Below are 22,495 nucleotides of genomic sequence, written 5' to 3'. Positions count from 1 at the left end.
ATCACACTAATAATTTGTTTATAAATCAGAACTTCTTTTATTATGGAACATTATAAATTGGGTGAGGGAAGACAGTGTACATGAAATGACAATTTTCATTCAGTTTCCTCTGCCAACTCTTCCTCCTCCTCAAACTCAACATCGTCCTCAGCTGTTGCTTCCTGGAAGGAAAGAAAAAAAAAACATTGTCATAAGGTCCATGTGTCAGAATTTATTGTATCTGCCCTATTAAATGTGCCCAGCCACCCCAATTTTTAAAGTTTACAGTGAGGGGAAAACAATTTTTTACACTAGTTAGCGTATTCATGTAAATACAGTAAATCGTGAAAACAAAGTAGTCTGAAATATCTGGATCAAAATTAGGATGGAAATTGCACAGTTCATAACTTTTATGGCTCACCAAGCGTCACTGGCATAATCGAGTCGAAGCAGTCATGATGGGCTAAACGTAACATGAAATTTTTGTTGAAGGTTGTTTTGTACCTGATACTGCTGATATTCAGATACGAGATCATTCATGTTTGACTCTGCTTCTGTAAACTCCATCTCGTCCATCCCCTCTCCTGTGTACCAGTGTAAGAATGCTTTGCGCCGGAACATCGCCGTAAACTGCTCAGAGATGCGTTTGAAAATCTCCTGAATTGCGGTCGTGTTACCAATGAATGTTGCCGACATCTTAAGACCACGCGGCGGAATATCACACACTGCAACCTTGACGTTATTTGGAATCCACTCCACAAAGTAACTGGAAAGAGGTAAGAGGAAGACTGAGAAACAGTTTCAGCAAATTTTGGTTGGAAAGCCTGGAGGAAAGAGATCATTCAGAAAACCTGGGCATAGATGGGAAAATACTATTAAAATGGATCTTACCTGGGGGGGGGGGGGGGGGGTCTGAATTCATTTAGCTCAGGATATAGAATGGCAGATTTTTGTGCACAATAGAAATAAAACTTTGCATTCCATTGGGGGGGGGTTGTGGTGTTTTGAATAGGTAAGCAACTATGAGCTTCCCATAAAGGTCTCTGCTCAATGATGGAGTTAGTAAGCATCACAGTTGACTGTCATGTGCTTGTACATCACTGTTAAGTTGTGGAAGAGATGAAATTTAATTATGCATTCCATGTTTTTGGTGAACGTTCTTAATATTTCACTTTTGTTTGAACAAAATTAGAAACTTCAGTTTCTGTTTACCTGGAATTCTTATTTTGAACGTTGAGCATCTGTTCATCAACCTCCTTCATGGACATCATGCCCCTGAAGATCGCCGCTACCGTGAGGTAACGTCCGTGCCGGGGATCACACGCCGCCATCATATTCTTTGCGTCAAACATCTGCAATGCACGGTATGGTAAGAGTTATGGCTCGCTTTCAGCGATATCAAATTAATAATTTCTGGGTAAAGTTCCTTCCATTCAAGATCTTCCTCAGTATTTATTTATTTATTTCACCCAACAAAAAATTAAATTGTTCACACAGCAGTGTGACAGGAACTTTGAAATGCCAGCGTCAGAGATTTAGGGCGGCGAGAGACCTTCAGGTTCCATAACAGCAAATTTATTGATGCACGGAGTATCCTGTGGGTGGGGCAAGTGGCACGTGTGGAAAATATAAGAAAAATGCGCTAAATTTTGACTTTTAACCTGAATGGAAGAGACCACTTGGGGATACCCCAAGCATAGATGGGAGAATAATATTAAAATGTATTTAAAAGAAACGTGGTATTGGGAGTGGATTAATATGGCTTAGGATAAGATCCAGTGGCTGGATCTTGTGAATACAGTAATGATACTTAGGTTCTATAAAAGTCTGGGAATTTCTTGGCTAAATGATATCTGTTGTTGGTTCGTAAGACTGTGCTCCACGGAGTTAGCTATAAATTCTTGGGTAATACAAAGATGCTGTTAAAACTGTAGTTTATTTAGCTCTTAAAAAGATATAAAGTGCGTGGCTGATTCAAAAGCACTTTGTCTCAGAATTCAGTTTCAAACAGGAGAGCAGAGAACAGATAAGAATGAGACACAATTACAAACCTGCTGCGTGAGTTCTGGCACTGTGAGAGCACGATATTGCTGGCTCCCTCTAGCTGTGAGCGGGGCAAACCCAGGCATGAAGAAATGCAAACGTGGGAAAGGCACCATATTCACGGCTAGTTTGCGGAGATCGGCATTCAACTGGCCTGGGAACCTGAGGCACGTTGTCACACCCGACATCGTGATCTGCAGGAAATTAAAACAGTTTTTTGTTGCGGATGGACTTGACTGCGCTGTACCAAGTTTGTTTAAATTATACGGGACCATCACGAGTGGCGTGCTAGATAGGGATTTGGAAGGAGACAGCCACCGAGTATTTGGACGTAATTTTCCGATAATATGGGGGCAGCAGTGGAATGATGTTGGCAGGAAAAATCTACTCTGACGAAAACCGGTCACAACCACAATTCTATATCTTTCAGATGTGCTTTGACTTAAAAAGGCTAATAAAATTTGGTAAAGAATACGAATTAAATCGCCATATCAGTATCATTATTTTCCGAAATAAGTAAAATGTGAATAAGTTCGTAATCCCAATTTCTAACAAGGATACGCCTTCAAACAAGATGAATAACTCCAGCAAATTTAAATCATATTAATTTATGAACCACATCGAGAGACAGCTCCTACCTCGTGTTCCAGCACATGTCTGTTCGTCTTTGTTATATAAATTACCCTTTTACTCAATGGTAAGCCTTTCCGCCGTTCACTACTCACAGACACCAGCTCATTGAGATCCCTATATGACGGACTGTCGAGGCGCAGAGTCTGGGAGCAGATACGATACAGAGCCTCGTTGTCGATGCAGTAAGTTCCGCCACTGTTCTCCACCAACTGATGTGTTGAAAGCACGGCATTATAAGGTTCCAAGACCACTTCAGACACCTGAAACAGTCGCATAGCGTTGTATGCTACCCCCTCCCCTACTTACTGAGACGAGATGATTCAAATCTCCATAGGTGGGCGAGGTGAGCTTGAGTGTGCGGAAGCAGATGTCATACAGAGCCTCGTTGTCTATGCAGAACGTCTCGTCGGTGTTCTCTACCAACTGGTGCACCGACAGCGTGGCGTTATACGGCTCTACCACCGTGTCCGACACCTGCAAGCATACGCCACACAACTTGCCAACCCAGCAACAAACAAGCAAGCAAACAAACAAGTAAGCAGATCACACAGTAAGCTGAGCAGTGGTTCGCTGTATCATCGCCAGGTGCAGTCTTGCATTACTCGGTACAAGATTTTTTTTTTTAAAAAAAAGTTTGTTGCCAAAAACAAAGAAACTTCCAGTCGACATCATAAAACCATTTATTTGGCTCGTCTGACGACATAGTAAAATGCTTTTCCTCACTTGATAAATACTCATTTGGCCACGGATTTACTGTTGTTTACAAATAAGTGATAAATTTTCTTCTGTGTGTAGATCTATTTGTAACTTATTATTACGTTAGGTGAACCCATAGTTTATGAAATTTATATAACAGTATGAATTGTACTTTATAATAAAATATGCATGTATCTCCGTTACCACACGAGAAACTTTAGCAGTGCATACGATCCTAAGCCTCAAATACAAATCATAACCTAATTATGTTAGATCCATTTTAATATCATCCTCCCATCTACAAGTTAATGTGGCAAATTATCACTTATCATGGCATATCTGAACTAAAATTTGTAAAGTCACACATTTCTCATTTTTTGCACGTTCTGTGCTATTACGCGTGGATTGACGCCGATGTTCAAGTTCTGGATTCAATATTTTACGATATTCACGGCAAAATTTTACACGCAATGTCAGATCACTTTAAATATTTTAATTAATACTTATGGAAATGACTCGTCCTCCCACCACCTTGCTTAGCGGAAGCACGAGTATCACGATCGAGCGAACATTCACAGAAGCCACGCCCATGCACTAGCGCAGAAACTGCGAAGACATGACAGAAGAATTTACGCGAAGCAATTAGTTCTGCAGCGACGGATGACCATCAAGTGGCCAGAGGGGTATGTCGTGATACTGAAAAACAATGCGTTTCAAGTTTTCTTAGCGTTTCAAAACCCAGCGGTAACTCTTGCATTTTGTGTTAGAGGGTTTTGTAAGATTTTCAATGTAAACAGTGACAATTTCCTTAAATGGCGTTAACAAGTCGATCTTTGTAATGGTGACGAGTCGCGTTTTCTTTGCGGCATGGACCGAATTCTCAGATCGTATTTAGCTTCAGCTTTAAAGCGTTAATTTCTGTGACACTTACCTTTGGAGAAGGCACTACACTGAAAGTGTTCATGATTCTGTCGGGGTACTCCTCTCGTATCTTGGATATGAGCAGGGTCCCCATCCCGGAGCCTGTGCCCCCACCCAGCGAGTGGGCCAGCTGGAAGCCCTGCAAGCAGTCGCATCCCTCGGCCTCCTTACGCAGAACATCCAGCACAGAATCCACTAGCTCAGCTCCCTCCGTGTAATGGCCCTTTGCCCAGTTGTTCCCTGTCGATACCACACAAAACTGTCGTCGATCTTTTTTTTTGTGTTACGGGAGTCATTGGTTCGAACACCAGACCACAGACTCACTTTACCGATTGATACATTTGGGTTTCCCCCCCGTCTTTCCCAGTAAATGCCAGGGTAATATCTTAAAATATGCTACGGCCACTTCAATGGCTCGGAATCACGGGATGTGGCGTCAGGTTTTGCCACCAGAGAGTAAGAAGCTGAAACCTTTCTTTAGAATCAAAATAAAATTGACAGACAAAATCACCACACCCTGTATCAGTTCCACAAGGCTCTCTTTCGAAGCAATGCACTTATGCCATCTGAGAGTTGCGTGATCTTTAAACAGAATCAGCGTTTCCTCCGCTGAACCTCTGTAAGAAGCTGTAAGGGAACAACCCACCTGCTCCGCTCTGTCCGAACACGTAGTTGTCCGGTCTGAACAGCTGTCCGAACGGTCCCGAACGCACTGAATCCATGGTCCCGGGTTCAAGATCCACCAGAATTGCTCGAGGTACATATCTACCACCTGCAAAACAATAAAAACATAATTACCTCAGAGCACACTTTTGTTAATGCGATATTAGTTCCGTGTCTCACATTCCTTATTAATCGTTTTGATTATAGCGTATGAACTTCCTGATGTGGCCTTGTGATCGATCAAAATAGAACAAGTTCTACGATGACACACCTCAGTAATTAGCTCTAAATAAAACAGGATCACGACCTTCCTGGAACCATTCAGTGACGCAGGACCTCAATATTAATAATTCCGTGAACTGCTCTCTATTACGTAATAATGGACATAAATATCAATAGATCCAACATGGATGTCGTTAAACATAAGCTTGCACCTATAAATCTGTTGGGAACGTTTACTTACTTGGATGTGTGTTCAATCTGCTGTAATTAATTTCTTAAAGGAATTCAAAATTAGAAACATTAAAAACTACCAGCAGAAAATGAGATTGCATTGTAGCGATAAACAGTATAAATGGGCCTCCTTTCCACACATTGTTAAGATCGCTAGAATTATTGTAGCACGTAGTTTTTTCGAAGCTACAATACGAAAGTATCGTTCAAAACAATGCATATTTTTGATAAAAAAAATAACCCAAAGGATATTTACTGACGTGTACAACAAAAGTGACACACATTTTCCCCGGATCTTACATTGTACAGCCAGGACGTAAGTTCAAAGTACGATGCATTGAACAAACACGCGATCCGCAATAACAATGAAAGATCAAGTTACTCCCAGTTCATTGTGATTACGGGGCATTCAGTACACGCCCCACCTGCTTTTACAATCAATAACTGCATTTCTTATTCGCGAGTTTTGTATGATTTTCACCGTAAGCAGCGATAATTTCCTTAAACATCGTTAACCAGTTGATCTGTGTAATGGTGAAGTGTCGTGTTTTCTTCGCGGTAGGGCCTCAATTCTTAAATACTGTTTAGACAAGCTTCAGACGGTTACAGATAATTCACACGAGAACGCCAACGTAAATTGAGATGAAGATTGTAGCTTGCGAAAATTATCACGGCGATGAGGTTTTTTTTTATTTTTAAAACAATTACCGTCTATTGTGACGTCAGCGATGATACATGGCGTACTAACTGTTCAACTAAACATAACGTGTGGACACTTCATTCGTAGAATGTACAGATTTCAATGCAGTGTCGGACAGAGTTCTTAATTTTCATGATGTACGGTTAGTCGTAAAGATAATATAAATTATTCATTCTCTACAATATTCTGACGTTGTCAAACATTTCTTGTCTTTCGTTCACGGCTTATTTTACGACGATTCGTGAAATCGTATCCAAGGTAATAAATGAGACGAATACAAACGCTCTCAGTTCGCACTGAGCACAGTAAGCAATTGCACGTTTCGAAACTGAACTGACGTAATAGCCTTATCCAGTCTTGTTGTCCGATATAAATACTGTCCTGAAAACATTAGCTCCGACCCTCAGAACCGACACATCCTGATGTTTTTGGGAAAGGCACGAGTCTGGACGGTTTTATAAATATCGTCTGACTGAAAAACCGTTGTGGAGCCCCGGTGACCCGGTTTCTGCTCCACAATGAGACACGTGAGGTCTCCCGTCACGCACACAAAGACAGTCGTTCCGTGCAACAGTGGCATAGCTCCTGGAGGACACTCATTGTGTCAACGCGGTTTCTGAAGACGAGAGTTTGTATTTCAAAAGCTCCCTCGTCATCTAGCGTTAAACAAAGTCTTCACGAACGTGGTGTTGACGACCGAGTCATTACATCCAGTGCGGGCACTGATATTACGTGTTTTCACGAGGCGGAGTCGTGAATATACGACCATTTGTAAAGAATTCAGACCCCCTACGAATCAAACGTATTCCTTAACCTGTGGTTCCACGGCCATCTTCTAAGAGCCGTTCTTATTCTGCCATTTTGTTTATAACCTTGTAGTACAACGATATATCTCTCTCTCTCTCGCGGCTTCCTGATTAGATAACGGCCAGCTTTCCTGTTAATGGGGCGTCTTGTGACTTCTGAACGACATCCTCTCTTATTGCGTGGACATTACAATCCACTGTTCTTAATCTGAGGTACCTTTCCCTGTTTGGCGCGTTCCTACTAACAAAATCCCCCGCCCTTTATGCAATCCGATTGCAGTTTTTACAACGATCCATGTCCTGGGCCAGATAAGGCTACTCCAAACTCTCTCAAACTTTAATATTATCATCCTATCTTAGTTTAGATCTCCAAAGTGATTCTTTCCTTCATATTTCCGATAAAAATGTCGTTTTTATCATCTACAAAATGCTCCATTAAATCATAAAAGGTTCATGTGAAGTTCTTCAATGGAGAACAACCAATAGTCCGCTTCTTCAGAATGTCGATATTTCAACTTCTTCCAACAGAATTACAGTCCCTGAAGGCGAAGGCCGTGCCTTAGACTTACAAAAGAGGTCGATCGGTAGCACACTCTAATCACGCCACGTAGAAATTACAGCGTTGTTGGCGAGTCGATTTTCTCGTACGGAACCGAAGTTTGCTAATATTCTGTGTTCTGAAAAATGGAACTGTTGTGATGTAACATTTTGTCACAAGAACTCGCTACTGGTCCCTGACGAAAGCCAGTATAACCCAGTCCTCAACCTCACACCCATAACTCTATAAATAATAACAACTCAAACTCACGGGCCGCTTCATTGTAATACACGTCTATCCTCTCGAGTTGAAGGTCGTTGTCTCCGTGGTAGATGCCTGTGGGGTCGATCCCGTGCTCGTCCGAGATGATCTCCCAGAACTGAAACAGTCAACAGCGATTGTTATCAGGGATTTGTAGAAAGTCGAGCGTCAAGTCTGAAGTTCGTGTGTCTTCCAAAACCTGTTTTTCATGCCACACTGCATTCGCTGAAAATACAAACCCTTTGTTGAATGTCCAAAAACCTGAATATGTCATTTGCATCAATGACGCACTGCTTACAGTGAACGGTAGAACATTGTTACCACGCGAATAGAAATAATTTTAAAAATATCCTGATTTTTATTACGCGATGTGTGAAACGGTTGAATTTAAGAATTGAATCTGCAGTATGAAAATAAAAGACAGGTGTCGTCAGTGCCCAGGGAAATATAAAATTCTATAAAGATAACGTGTTCCTAAAATTATCCGAACAAACTTGTTCAAACCTGTTTGTCATTCATGCTCAACACGCCGCCACAAACCGGGCCATATACGTACGAAACAGTCGGCCATGTTTGGAAGTGTCTGCCAAACATGGAGCCAGGGTGACCTCGCCGTGCGCCGTCAAGATGTTCCCTCCCATCGGTGAAACGATCGTTATTTTTGTCAAATCTGTGATAAAATGTTGCGACACCACGCACATGGTTCGTATTTTTCCTGTTTCAAACCTCTTTCCGCGATAACAAAATGGCGCACAACATTTAACATCTATATGTTGTTGACGCATTGTTTCAAGCATTATTTTCCACGAAATGTATATAAAACGAGAGCTTAATTGGAAGGTCCGTCTTCTCAAATTTCGCGAATCTTCGCCAAAACTTGGCAGAATAAATATCTGTCAAATACAACCCCTTATAAACGTGAAATATAAGGGATGAAAAGACGAACTTTTTTTAAATAATAAAAAATGTGCACGGTTTCTTGGCATATCCGAAAACACGAACAAGAAACACACGACATAATTACCAGCATTTGATGAAAAACATCGTTAAACTTCACTGAGGTCAACTGGTATGTCGGTCAAGAATCGAACCGGGCATCTTCGGAACACGAAGCGAAAGGTCGTCCCAGGACGCTCTGTTTTTTAAAAAAATGAGAACACGCTACGGCGTTGGCTTAGGATCTAATCGAATGGCACGCCATTGTGACCTCGGTTATGGACCTTCGTGGCCTTCTACAAACACGGGAGTGTCTTCATCACCAGCTCACATAAAACACTGATGAATACAGTTCATTAGTTACGTATTCGTTGGCCTAATTGGTTATTTAATCAGTTAAGGCGTGAATATTATAAGTTATTTACATATTTAATTAATTACTTCTGCGTTTTATTTATATTCTCTATGCCATTAAACATTATATATTTTGAACATATTTAATATAAAATCTGTATCAATATGTAGTCGCGGGATAAAGCAGGTACTTTCGTATTACGCCTGTCTTTCCCCGATATCCTTGGAGACGACTGGCCGGGGACTCGTTCGTGTTACTGGGGACCAACCTTGAATTTCTCACTGCAGGCAGAACCACTCCGGGATTCAAGAGAGAGCCAAGGCACCGGACTCTCAATGAACGTATTTAGAAATGCACGCACGATGGCAATGTTTTTGTAAATTTCTCAGCCCATGTTCATTTCACATGGCCACATTTTCGAATTTGCAGTTCAGGGAACTGGAAATTCTTCCCAGACTCCATCATAATTTGTAGTGACTACGTAAAGCCAAGAGTTCTGAACTGTATTCGAACAAGACATCTATTATGACGTCACCTCTTGGACTGGTAGTTCCAATCTGGCCACTTGCCTCAATAACACATGAATAAACTTTCTTTCATGAGAACATTTGCATATGGCGAAGAAGTTTCCTGACGCACTTAAGGCATTGTCTGTGTAACCCATAGCAACGACCCAAAGGGCAGTTGGACGGTCGATGAGAATAAGAAGCGATAATGCATTTCTCTTTTTGCGTAAACTGATACTTGAAATGATGAAGCGACGTGTTTTTCTTTGCAGTAGGAACTGAATTATTAAATATTATCTATTGGACAGTGCAAACGAGGTTCGTATCTGTGTTGCGTAATAACGAAGGCAAACAATGTTGCAATGCCAGATGGTGAGTCAGCACGGAACATCTCCTATCTCTTTGCACAGATAATCGATTGCCACGTACACACCCTTTCATCGTGTTACCTAGTGATAAATGTTCTCAAGGGCCCGAGAAAACTTTGACCCTATTCAAATATCGATTCTCACAGCGGAAAAAAAAATTAACCTTAAAAGAGGAAAATATTTATGTAACGACTAAAACGAGTTTCATTCAAATACGTGGAGCCGTTAATTTTTACCGGTTTTAGTAAACAAACCGCTGTTCGTTACCCGGTTTATAATAAGAAACCTGCCAAAGAACGATGAGATACTGTAGAAAACAAGTCCATCATTTCATACACTCCGTAAAAAGTACGCGTACGTGGAAGACTTCACGATAATAGAACAATTCTGAAGAGAATCTGCCAATTTTGTTGCGTGATACTCGCCGTGACTCAACGGCAACTTCTCCGACGCTACAATTATGCGTGAAATCTAATCGATGATTTGCAGGCGCGAACGTATATCAATTCAGCACAAGTTTCTTTCCTCTTGTCCTATCAGCCCTAATCCCTTTACCGAGTGTTGTTAAAACTGTGAAGAGCTGATAAAAGTTTAGCGAAGTTTAAAAATATTGTATTTGTCAGTTACAAAGTTAACAATTTTAATCAGACAACTGACGGATTTGTCTAGATACGGGCGATATCAGACACAAATCCCCATCCAGAATTATGAAGATAAGCTGTTTTAATGGAAAAGTTCAGAGGCTTTGTGTTTCAAGGAAATAATTGAATGCATGGACATTGTTACGAAACGTTTCCTGAAAAGTAAGTCAACAATGGAATAAAGATTGCACGCAAACAGTGACATACGAAATTTAAATTTTACCTTCATTATTGAAAACCATGTACGTAGTTACGTCATGAACTTGCTGTTGATAAAAATTATGCTCTCCTCGTACACAAAAAGACGAGCCTAGGGAATCAAACAAGAACCAAAACCATTATTCGTGCCGTTTAATGTTGACTCAACGGGGATGGGTGTATTTTTAAGCGGGATTATCTGGAGATCTTCTTATATTCAGCAACACTTGTCCGGGTTCAGCAGCTCGTGAAAAGGACAGAGAGCAACGTTGGATCAATGACCCGACTTGTTAGCTGCTACTTGTCTTGTGGTCCCCCTGGTTTCGACAGTAATTAGCGAGATTGTCGAACACACGTAAAGCACTTCGTTCTCAATTATACTGACCGTTGTTTAAACACCCAACTACACAATAATGAAGTTGCATGTGGCTAAATTTTTATGCACCCGGTAGGAAGTAAACCTGGATTAGAAAGCGGGCCACCGCTTACATTAACGCGTTCCCGTGCATGCGGATTTCGTTTCGAGACTTCGGATCGCCTCAGACTGCGACGTTCCTTCCGGTTCTGGCGGCAATTAAGTAGCTCTGCAGAGCGATCAAGTACAATCTAGGCCGCTACGTCTCGCTCGCCATTTTCGTATTCATAAAGTCGGCGTCTGCCATGACCAATGTTTTTTGTGTCAACAGTATTTCTATTTGGGATATAAGACACTGGCCATAACCCACAACACGTCTTAACAACTTAACTTTATTTTATTTGTGTTCACATAATAATCTAGACTAACAAAATACATCCTGCTTTCCTCATGAGCGCCATTTCTATAAATATCGTAATTTATTGCCAAACACTAGTTTCGTAGACGAACAAGTCACAACATGACTTGTGTGTGTATATGGCAAGATGGCAGATGTGCATACAAGATATTTTATTCTCGTGGCCATCTGCGGAGGAAATGATTCAGACCGAGTACGCGTGCTGCTGAATACCAATCAGACAGACGGCAGTGGTGTACCAGTTAAAAAAATAAAAGAAAATAGGAACATCGCATTCCGTCTCGCGGGTTCCGGAAGTCGACATTCTTCAGAATCGTTTAAAACTGGATCAAAGTATACCGAAACGTCTCTCACAATTAACCTGAACATCGTGATTTGCTGCCAGAAAGGTCCAGAGGTCGGTGGCCTACGAAAAATATACTCGAGGAAATTACGTAACTAGGAACTCAATTTTATTGGTAAAATTGTTAAGTCGAACGAGAGAAGTTACGAAAGACAAGGGAGTCCACGCTGGACAAACGGGAAGCGATTGCTCAACTCTGATTGGAAAGCAGCTATTTGCAAAAGCGAGACGTATATGGAAGATTGCGAAAACACAATTCGAGAGAAATTAATTGTGAACAGGATTCATTAATGCCTTATCGGTGAAGTTCGTCGTTTGAAATGGATCGCGTTCTGGTGCAGTGACTGGCTTTTGTCTTCGCGGCGCTGAACTCTGGGTTTTTTACCCCACGGACGTTAACTTTACGGTTTCTCTAGTAAAATACTGCGGTGTCTGATTTAAATTCAATAATTAGAAGCACAATGTGGAGGCGTCTTGTCAGACTGTCCGCAAAAATACACACAACTCATTGCTCGCGACATCGAACTCAAAAGGACCTAATTCACACTCCGCTACAAGACGTCACATTTACCTCAAGTACACGGACTTTGCTGCGAAGAAACATTAAAACAGAAACGTGGCCCCGTTTAAGTTAAATAATTAATATGAAGGTTATAGGACATTGAAAGAAATGTTAAATCAAATGCATACGTTTAACTTACTCCGTGCAACAGAGCACTTATTTAGAAGCTGATAGTCGTCACTCAGCTTGTCAACAAATCTCCCGCGTTGTGTGAAATCCGAACAATCATTACGCTGATCAAAGAAGCCCGCCACTGGACCGTATCCTGAGCCAGATGAATCCATCCTAGACTCTCGCATTTGATTTATTTACGATCAATCTTAATATTATTCTCTCTGGTCCCCTGAGGACTTTTAAGCAATAATGAAATGTTGGGAATGGCTTGAGGTAAATATTTTTGGAACGGATATGTTTCGAGCAGTGAACCGGAGCACGCTCAGCAAGGCACGCTACGTAATAAAAATGCCACGGTCATACTTCGAACGCAGACAGTTAATTACGTAACGTACAGATATATTAATAAAGAAGCAAAATCACACCAAACAATGTGAAGGAACACAGAAAAACGCGTTCCTATCTTGGATTATATACATTTTCCAAACGCATTTTTGTGATTTTGAATCTCTATCATCGGCCTTGATATTCACATATTACAGACACAAACCCATCGTTGAGCAGACACATCGCAAAAACACAAAATTTCTTCCTCTCGTAGTTAAACTAAGTTACGACGTAATAAAATAACCTGGAATAAAAATTTTTACATTGCAGAGTACTTGGCCATACTTGCCATTTCATAAACATTATAAATATTTAGATTCCAGCTTCGTGTACGAAGTTGAATTGGATCGAATAATTCCAGTCAAGTAGATCGAAATATTAAATATAAGCATGCAGACATTACCTCATTATTATGCCCTCATTTGTGCAATGCACACACACACACAGGTTCAAAATTAAGACACAGAAAATACTTTCACATCCAAGTAAAAATGACCCGACACAAACAGATTTTCCGGGTAAGATAATATAATGGCGCCTTTTATATACAGAAGTTCCACGCGCCGGCTTTTTAAGGTCGTACTTCCCGATTACATTAAGACGCATTATTATTGTACTGCAGTGCTTCGGAAAGCCTCCATGTTTCTAGGCTGGCATTTATAAATAAGGCGCAACTAAATAAATACTACTCTATGACGTGAATACACAGATGAATTTCGTTACCTTGGACCCAATTTGGTTCCCGCACTGTCCCGCCTGCAGATGAACGATTTCCCTCATGGTGGCGTAGCGTCCTTACAAATACAATCCGTCTTTGATACTGACTGCTCCGTTCTACCGCCAGGCTCGCTGTATGACGTCGGCTGGGGGAGACTTGGAGGGGGGCACGCCGTTCACGTGACTATTTCAGATTTGAAACTCATACCGGCTTTCTTTTCACTTTGGCGTCGTCAAACAGTTGTATTGTCAATGGCTGCCCTCTGCCCCGATTTCAAGGTCAACCTTAATCTTAACCCATTGTTGCTTGTTATTAGCATCTGGTGTTGTTTAACTGGACGATACCTGGGGCACAGACACTCGAAAATAACACTGAAATCGAGATTTCGTCCTGATGATGAAGGCAGTAAGCACCTCTTTTAACGATTCCTTACCGATAAGACAACCATCTTCAGGCTGAGAGTGTGTGGTAAGGGTCTATTTTTCTTGCAGTAAAGCGAACCGAGGCCTTGGGAGGCTAATAGTGGCACAGCTAGTTAAGAAATTTAAAATTTTCTGCCTTTCATGGATCTCGTAATTTCATTACCGTGATTCCAAGAACCCGCCAGATGAATTCAGCCCACACCCCATTTCTCTGTAATCCTTTTCAATATTATCTTAACCTATTGCTAAGTTTCTTTCATTGGGGTTTTCAGAATACAAATTAGTTTCGGTTGTCACTTATGTAATGCGTGATACATGTATTACCTGTCTCATTTTCCAGGAAGGAGAACATGATGTTCCTTTTATTTATTTAACGACGCTGCCAATAGGTATACCTATGTAGCGTAGAATTATGCGATGATTTAATGAGTAATGAATTGGTAAGTAGGTCATGGTCTAATTTGATGTATCCCAGCATTTGTTTAAAGGTACTGAGAAGAACCACGATACGTTTTGTTTGTTGTGTTAACACAAATTTAAAACACGACACACACATTAATTCAATAATATATAATCAGTATTGTGATTTGGATAGCAAATTGATCTGCAATAGAACAGTCACACGAGCTACTTTCGAATGATGAAACAACGCCTGACACTACGGCAACTTCTTCGCCACGCGCGTAAGGTGTGTTGCCTATACTAAACCATACTATCACATACTAAGCAGTTCTTAAGTACGATTTGCCCGTAGATGGCTGTCTTCTGGGTTATAGCGCCGTGTAGCCAGGTAGAAGTTTACCAGCGTTTCAGAAGTCCTTGCTGCCTCCATCATCAGGGCGATAATCGCTCTTAACACCATATTCTGCACAGACTCTGCCTAGAAACCTGACAGTATGCTTTTACCTCTGGCAACAGCTGATGTATGAAGTATTCCATCAATGCAGATAACACAATTGATACAACTGTTGTTTCATACACATTGGCTTCACGGGGCCATAATGGATACAGAATGGCAAAACCTACTTATCACTATAATTTCATTTTTTGTTTCCATTAATTGATTTTGCATTCTCATTTCCTTTGCCGCTCATTTATTACAGATACAAACCCACTGTTGTAAAGCTAACAGTACTACAGATATCACAGTGAAAGAGTAAAAAGAAATCACACTACCAATAATTTTTTACTTCAGTTTTATTAAATATTCGACATAGCAAAAATGAATATGAACCGAATATGGTATAAACTAAGAACAACTATAAAGAATTATACCAGAGCTAGTTCCAGGTTATTTTTTTGGAAGTAAAATCTGAGATACGACTGAATCACTTTGGGTAATCATCAGGGTTCATGCTGTAAGTGACATGTCAACTGTATTTTTACCTACAGTTAGGTCTTGGAGCACAGTGTCCTTGTCTGAGACCTGTTTGTCGCACCACATTAACCCTCGTGATGGAAGCAGAGTCTCTGAAACATCAGACACTAACACAAAACTCACACAGCTAATTGCACGAGAATACTTCATTGCATTGTCACTTTGAATGTTTAAAATATTATAAAACCTAAGACAGTGATTGGATTTTGCAGGCCTAGGACAGGGACCGAAGGAGGGCTTTGGTTAATTCGGTGATGAACCTTTGGGTTCCTGAAGCCATCTAGTTAGTTTATAAAACCTGAGACACATCAAGACATCTAAATCAAATAACTTTACCAATCAGTAGTAATATCCTGCATGTTCAAATGGCAACTGAAAGGTGCAGATTGTTGTACAGTGGAATTAAATTATAAAGACATCCAAAAAGACTCTTCAGCACTCATTGCCTGTAATTTTCTGGTGTCTGATATTACTCAGATACCAAGTGACAGGACAAACTCAGTTTCAGCCTTTAGTAGCTTCAGTTACTGAAAGTGGTTTGACAAATTATTTAATTAAATAGGTTCCTATACTGTAAGAATCAGTGGATTAAAGAAAGCACAATCATTTCACATTTGCAATAACAGACATAATAGCATCCTACTCAAGCTATTACAATAACAAGGCTTTTTTTTTTGTTCCTTCCATGAATCGGCATTAATCAGATTTTGCACGACTACTCTTATATTATGTGAAATTTCTCACACATTTTTCTTCCATTCTAGAGTGAAAGGAATGGGGAAAGAGGAGAAAATTGCACTCAAAATTATTGCAGTTCAACAACAAACATAATGTAACTTATTTATTAACAAATTTATTATGTGTACATGCAGTTCCATTCCCAGATGTGTGATTCCAGATGAAAATATAAACCAATTAATCAAATAATGCTATTGAGAACAATATGTATAATTACAGCATGTGGTAATTAATTTTAAGTCACACTACAAGCATATTTATGACAGTACTGGGATCATGTGTTGTGCACCATTACAAAAATACTGCTAAGTTTCTTCTCTATTACTCTTTACGGCTTTGGTAGTCTTTCAGGTGTGTCAAGACCCATGCAGGAGTGAAGCAGATACCTAATACAATCAAGACACCATGGACTACCTTCTCCTGTAAAAAAGAAAATTAAATCAGTAACTTCAGACATGTCATATGCATCTCTAGTGTGTATGTTTAAAAAATGCACTTAAAAAGAAGAAACCATGTAAAAATCCTATGTATTCTGAGTGCCTAATAATGAATCTCATGCAAAACCTGTTCTCTTTGGTGATAATACTTGTATAATAATCTACAAACCTGATGAAAAGTGTAAAATAAACAAACAATTTATTTAACAAACAAGTGACTGCAATCACCCTTCACATTCCCTGATGATGGAGTCAGAGAGTCTCTGAAATGTTGGACTACGATTCCATTTTGATGCGGCTTGTCGACCAAGATTTTGTTGAATTTAGTCGCCGTGAAAGCCTCAGGTCTTTTGTAAGTGGTTTGTAGCCTAAAACTAAGTAGGTAACTCCACAGAGCACAGTCCTTCAACACACACTTTAAATTTTGGCAACACAGACTTCATAAACCTAACCTATTTTTCAATATCAAATTACTAAAATACTTCATAAATAGAACAAATATTTGAAGCCAAGTGTTTAAAATTTAAAATCAAAACCAGAAGCAATGTTGACATTTCGAAAGAACTTTCCTACATCAAGATATATTTGGAAACAGAATGTGTAGCCATTCTAGGTTATATCATATTTCTTTAACCTTATATGGTAGTACAAAAAATAAGTGTTCTAAAGCATGTATTGCATGGGGGAATATACCGCATATTCTATTGTGCAGAGAAATGTTAATCATTGCAATTCTTAAAGTAGTTATGGTATTTTACATTGTGAATTGTTCAAAAAGTACATAAGAATGTTACATACCGCGGATGAAATTTTCACTTTAGCGGGCACAGAAATGACGGTTGACTCTCTGGTAACTCCCCTCGACTGTATAATATTTCGGCTCACTAATGGGGCTAATCTTATCATTTTCTGAACTGGAAGCATTCTGATGGCAATTATGCAAAATTTCCTAACAAGAACTGTTTGACCTCTCCTTTAACAATGGCGGACCAGTTATGAAATCGATTTTGCTTGTACAAAATCGGATATGATGATCATATGGAGCGGAAGTACTACTAGACCCTGTAATAACTTGAAAGTTTTTCCAGGAAAGTACAATATGAAATCACACTATTATTTAATTACTTACACTATTATTGCAACTTAACCGAACAATTTACCACCTGTTTATTGCTTCAAGATAACATAACATTGTCTCACTCAGTGCTTGGCCTTTCACATGATAACATGCGGGATTTTCAATTACGAAGTAAGTATTCTTATTAATATTGTGAATAATATTAACACAATATAAATAACAAAAACAATAATATGGACATTTTTGATACTTGTGTTAAATCGAAGCTTTGGGAGATAGTCAACATTTATTTCTCACACTCTAACACAACCCAACCTAACCTAATTTGACCTGACTTAACGTAATCTGACCTAACCAAACTTTATCAAACCAAACCTAATTAAACGAACTTAACCTCACACACCACAGACAAACCTAATCCAACCCAACCCAACCGAAGTGTATAATAAGTTGACTTTGTTTGAGCACTTTCGTGTTCTGATGTTGATTTTCTGATTCAATCCTGTTTCAGTGAAGCAGTGGACGTGAGCAGGCATATTGTTTACGCACGAATTTCTTCTCATCACCGGAAGATACGAGCAGACCACGGAAGGAATGTTTATGTTTACAAAGACGCTTTTGGAAGCTGGAAAGGGGAAAGCAAACGTTAATTTGCCGAACCACTGGGCATCTAAGCTGAGCTCCAGTCAAGGTAAGATACTTTAATGATCATGCCTACGATAGCTTTCACATATGCAAGATTAATATGAAATGTGAGCAGTAACTCTGATAGCATGGAATAAACTTTCTTTCTCTCCAGAATCATGTTCGTACGATCTGTGAGATATTTTAATCTGAATAATTATCATACAATACGCTTATTTCTCCTGGATACCCGGCAACTCTGCAGGTGGATTGATCAAAAATAGATGGAAACATGCTGTCTACATATTAACCTAAATTAAAGAAAAATTAGTAAAATTAGACGACATCTCTCAATATAAGCTAGCCTTAAATTACAATTATATATTACTTGATTTATGGAATACATTGTATACAATAAATTACAGTGAACGAAGTAAATATTCACTATAATTTTCGTTCAAACTGTAAACTTAATTAAGACAAAAAAAAATGTTAGAGATTACGTACCGCAAATGGGATTTTCACTTTGGAAACCCCGGACAAAACGTGTGCACTCTTGGTAATTCCTCTGGTTTGAATGATACTTGTGCGTGCTGATGGGACCAGTTTTATAACGGACTGAATTTGAAACATTGTCAACGCGAAGCGTAAAGTTTTGTGTAGTGACTATAATACGTACGTTGAACTGCTTCTAGACAATGGCAGGCTTGATATAAAATTAGCCAGAGCCTATAAAAAAATTGAATCTGGGATTTTGACGGAACGGAAGTGTTACCAGATGTCACAGAGGACTGTTCGTATGAACCTAATACAAATATCCTTAACAATATAGACTACACAATTAAAACTGTGATTGTTACATTTATACTGATTTGTTACGTCAATTAAAATTGTCTTTATTGTTACTGGTACATTGCCCTGTGCATGTAAACCACGCATGCGTACTGCACGACTTTTAATTTATAATTAGTTAGGCTTGTATTTCTATTTGTGTTTGTATAGATGTCGGTTGTTACAAGCAAACGGTGGGATCCTCTTAAAACACAGCCTCTTCTCTCTCTCTCTCTCTCTCTCTCTCTGGACACTTCTGTTCGTTGTTTCTGATCGTCTTCGTTTATCATATTCTGTATTCATCAACATATACAGTTGATATAGTGTCATTAAATGGTTTAAGAATCAACCGGATATATATCCCAGTCGTGAGAAATTAGTTTACAGCGGGCAACAAGTGAACAGCTGAATTTTTGAAATCTGGCCCGCGAGCTAATTTTTCGAAAAAAGAAAATAATATTTAAAGACGCTCAGGTACTCATAATATGGCGAAATATCTACACAGCGACGTAATTCCTTTATTATAATTAAAATTGTACTTCGAATCAAGAATCTGTCTCTTCATTCCAAGGTAAAAATAAAACGACGCCGGATCGGAGGATTCGTGATACTGAAATAAAACCATTGGCATGTAAAAACTCGGATAGCGAAAACGTTAATTACGAGAGCCGCCTTATTAAGTTCGGTGCTGTATTTTAATTCAAGTTTCTCGTATCGTTTAATGGCACTTCGACACACATAAGTGACTTAGATATATCCGAATGTACTTAAATACATCAATACTTATCCACTGACGTGAGTAAGCTGATTATCCAGTTTTCAGTTTCCTCAGGACGTAAATTGGATAGGCGTTGATGGCTCCAAACATGACCACGGAGTGGGCGAACCTCTCCTGAAAACATAAATCGGATTAACAGCATAGATTCACTAAACATATAGACGAATATATTTTCACAAATATTATCCCACCCGGTTCTAATTTGCTTTTCAAATAATCGATACATAACGCCCAAATGCTTGGGTCATTTAATTTAAATTTGAATAGAATTGTCTCCGATAGATACGGTTTGTTTTGTCGCTCAGCTGGTCAAAGAAATCCCCGGACGTTCTTCACCGTGCTCACAAAAGCCCGTTATTGCCGCCCCCCCCCTGTCTTCAGCAACTTCAATCCAGTCCAAATCCTTACGCATTATTTGTTTAATGTTCATTTTAATATTATCCTCCCATCCGCTTCTAGGTCTCGTAATTTGTCTCTTTCGTACCAAACTATATATCACCCCTGTGCTACACGGGGCCCATCTTATCGTCATTAATTTGATCTTTCGATTGTTTTTTGGAGTACAAACTGTGAAGCTAATCATCGTCCAACTTTCTCATCCTGTTTCGTCCTTTTTTCCTTATTGCAAATGGCGACCGTGGAGGAAGGAAGCTGAGTAATTGGTATTCCTACTGCCTGCATGTGAACACAGACATAAGAAAATGACGTGCTTCTACCTGTGAACAGTTAGGGCAGTCATCAATAAGGTTCACAAAACCTTTAGATGAGACGTCGTATGAAAAGAGCCAATTGACAAAGAGATCTGAAATTAACAACGTTTTGGTGTGATGTATGGACTCGCGGCCATTAATACCTGCATCACGCAGATAGGAGAAAGTAAACGACGCACAATGAAAATTTCACTTTCTAATATTATTTCTCGAGAATCGAGCCGAAGATCGTATAAATATTACGTAAGAATTCAGCCCGAACCGCGAAGAAAACACTACACTTCACCATTACAAAGATCGACTGGTTAACCCTTTGAAGCCGAAGCTCGTATAAATATTACGTAAGAATTCAGGCCGTACCGCGAAGAAAACACGACACTTCACCATTACAAAGATCGACTGGTTAACCCTTTGAAGCCGAAGCTCGTATAAATATTACGTAAGAATTCAGGCCGTACCGCGAAGAAAACACGACACTTCACCATTACAAAGATCAACTGGTTAACGATGTTTAAGGAAATAATCGCTGTTTATTCTAATAACCGTGCGAAACACGTAAACACTCTCTGTGGGCAAAATACACCGATTATTAAATCACACGACGCTGATAGTTGCCACTCCGATTTGAAGAATTAACACACACGACTTTGAGCTAAGGCAGGCCTCTATATGACTCGGTACGTACCAAAGCTGAAATTTTAACTCTCGGTGGGGTACTGATGATGGTGTTCCTCCTGGAATACACGTTTCTGTTCTGGACGTTTCTGAACACCACTGGAGCGACTTTTGTGGTCACTGCCCGCACTGGAAGCATTTTGGGTCTCTGCCTGGACAATGAAACAGCTAGCACAACCAAAGATTGCTTTCTGACGTCAGCACCGCGCAGTTGTGAGATTTTATGGCAGTCGCGTCATCATTCTTTATTTGCACATGTAATCTTAATATTTACCGATGGAACGGAACGGAACGGCTGTGCTGGAGAAGTGAAAGAGGTGGCCTCTATACCCGCTAGAAATTCTAAACTAAAACTTGATATGTATGCCGTTACGCACATGGTAAAGAAATGTCTTGCTGTTTTACGAAACCCAAAGTTTACGTTCTCGTGTTAACAAAATGGCACCCTGATATCTTATCCTGAGCTAATTTAAAGTATTTTACATTTATACAATCTACATGTGTAAGATTCATTTTAATATAGAACTTCGGTCTGTGTTTTCAATGATAGTTGCCAATTAAAAGTATATTTATTTGTTTATATTGCCAAAATTCATGCTATGTACCGTTCAGTTCAATTCCGCTTATAATATTTTATATTTTCTTGCATGCTATACTGTTAGTTGGTAAAATTAATTCCTTCTTTAGTAACTCGTAATACATCAAAAATTTTGTTTGACATCTGTGACTTTAGAAGGAAATTATATTACAAGTACATTTTGTTATGTTTTCTAAATAAATAGAAAACCAACGTAAACATTCTTAATTCGCCTTGAGGAAAGTAATATAAGTGAATTATAAATGTATTTTAAAGACATTATAAGAGCACATGCAAGTTTCCATACATAGAAATTCAGATTATTTTTTATATTTTTTACTGCGAATAAATATCGGGCAAAACTTATTGCGTGAAATTCGTGTTATAAAGGGAAATTCATATGCAACCCTTTAATCATCTGACTTCCAACTGGTATTCAGAACACCCAATAGATGGCAGAAATGTCCTATCGACCCTAGAAGTATTCAGAAACATTATCAGATGGCAGTATAAGTAAAAACTTATCCCAATCAAAATTAAACGAATCCAAAATAATCGACCCGCATCGGATCAAACCCACCACCGCTTAAGGACTTCCAAATAACATTCCAGGACTTCTTCAGTAATTCTCCAGGACAAATAAATACCTCACT

General features: G+C 39.4%; 2 protein-coding genes across 4 annotated transcripts; both read right to left on the bottom strand.

Annotated features, from left to right (window-relative positions):
• Positions 1–13: 13 nt before the first annotated feature.
• On the bottom strand, positions 14–13,747 carry LOC110833339 (tubulin beta-4B chain). Of its 2 annotated transcripts, none has more exons than XM_022071294.2 (9): positions 13,600–13,747; positions 7,703–7,811; positions 4,919–5,044; positions 4,283–4,512; positions 2,962–3,129; positions 2,031–2,216; positions 1,192–1,331; positions 484–745; positions 14–161 (listed from the first exon to the last, which is right to left on the bottom strand). In XM_022071294.2, the coding sequence occupies exons 1-9, from the start codon at positions 13,654–13,656 to the stop codon at positions 96–98; spliced, it is 1,344 nt and encodes a 447-aa protein (XP_021926986.1). In that variant the 5' UTR covers positions 13,657–13,747; the 3' UTR covers positions 14–95. The 2 variants fall into 2 exon arrangements, with proteins under 2 accessions (XP_021926986.1, XP_087204373.1); XM_087348247.1 differs by lacking the exon at positions 2,962–3,129 and adding an exon at positions 2,748–2,915.
• A 2,475-nt stretch (positions 13,748–16,222) lies between these two features.
• LOC110833340 (uncharacterized) lies at positions 16,223–21,481 on the bottom strand. 2 transcript variants are annotated; one of them, XM_087348306.1, is made up of 3 exons: positions 21,276–21,481; positions 19,898–19,994; positions 16,223–16,552 (listed from the first exon to the last, which is right to left on the bottom strand). In XM_087348306.1, exons 1-2 carry the CDS (start codon positions 21,402–21,404, stop codon positions 19,911–19,913), a joined length of 213 nt encoding a protein of 70 aa, XP_087204432.1. In that variant the 5' UTR covers positions 21,405–21,481; the 3' UTR covers positions 16,223–16,552; positions 19,898–19,910. The 2 variants fall into 2 exon arrangements, 1 of the variants encoding a protein (XP_087204432.1); XR_002544185.2 differs by lacking the exons at positions 19,898–19,994; positions 21,276–21,481 and adding an exon at positions 17,368–18,491.
• Between the last annotated feature and the right edge of the window lie 1,014 nt (positions 21,482–22,495).

Source organism: Zootermopsis nevadensis, unplaced genomic scaffold, assembly GCF_977971745.1.
Source record: "Zootermopsis nevadensis isolate Lab colony 2312 unplaced genomic scaffold, Znev_1.0 Znev_ptg000012l, whole genome shotgun sequence".
Taxonomy (NCBI): Eukaryota; Metazoa; Arthropoda; class Insecta; order Blattodea; family Termopsidae; genus Zootermopsis; species Zootermopsis nevadensis.
This window is presented reverse-complemented; position numbering and strand designations above follow the sequence as displayed.

Excerpts from the sequence above, each read along its gene's own strand:
- LOC110833339 (XM_022071294.2), bottom strand. The coding sequence starts at position 13,656 with ATGAGGGAAATCGTTCATCTGCAGGCGGGACAGTGCGGGAACCAAATT. Across the intron at positions 4,513-4,918 it reads GTTCGGACAGAGCGGAGCAG|GGAACAACTGGGCAAAGGGC; the intron begins GTGGGTTGTTCC and ends TGGTATCGACAG. Across the intron at positions 1,332-2,030 it reads TGCCAGAACTCACGCAGCAG|ATGTTTGACGCAAAGAATAT; the intron begins GTTTGTAATTGT and ends CGTGCATTGCAG.
- LOC110833340 (XM_087348306.1), bottom strand. The coding sequence starts at position 21,404 with ATGCTTCCAGTGCGGGCAGTGACCACAAAAGTCGCTCCAGTGGTGTTC. Across the intron at positions 19,995-21,275 it reads GAGTTAAAATTTCAGCTTTG|GAGAGGTTCGCCCACTCCGT; the intron begins GTACGTACCGAG and ends TTATGTTTTCAG.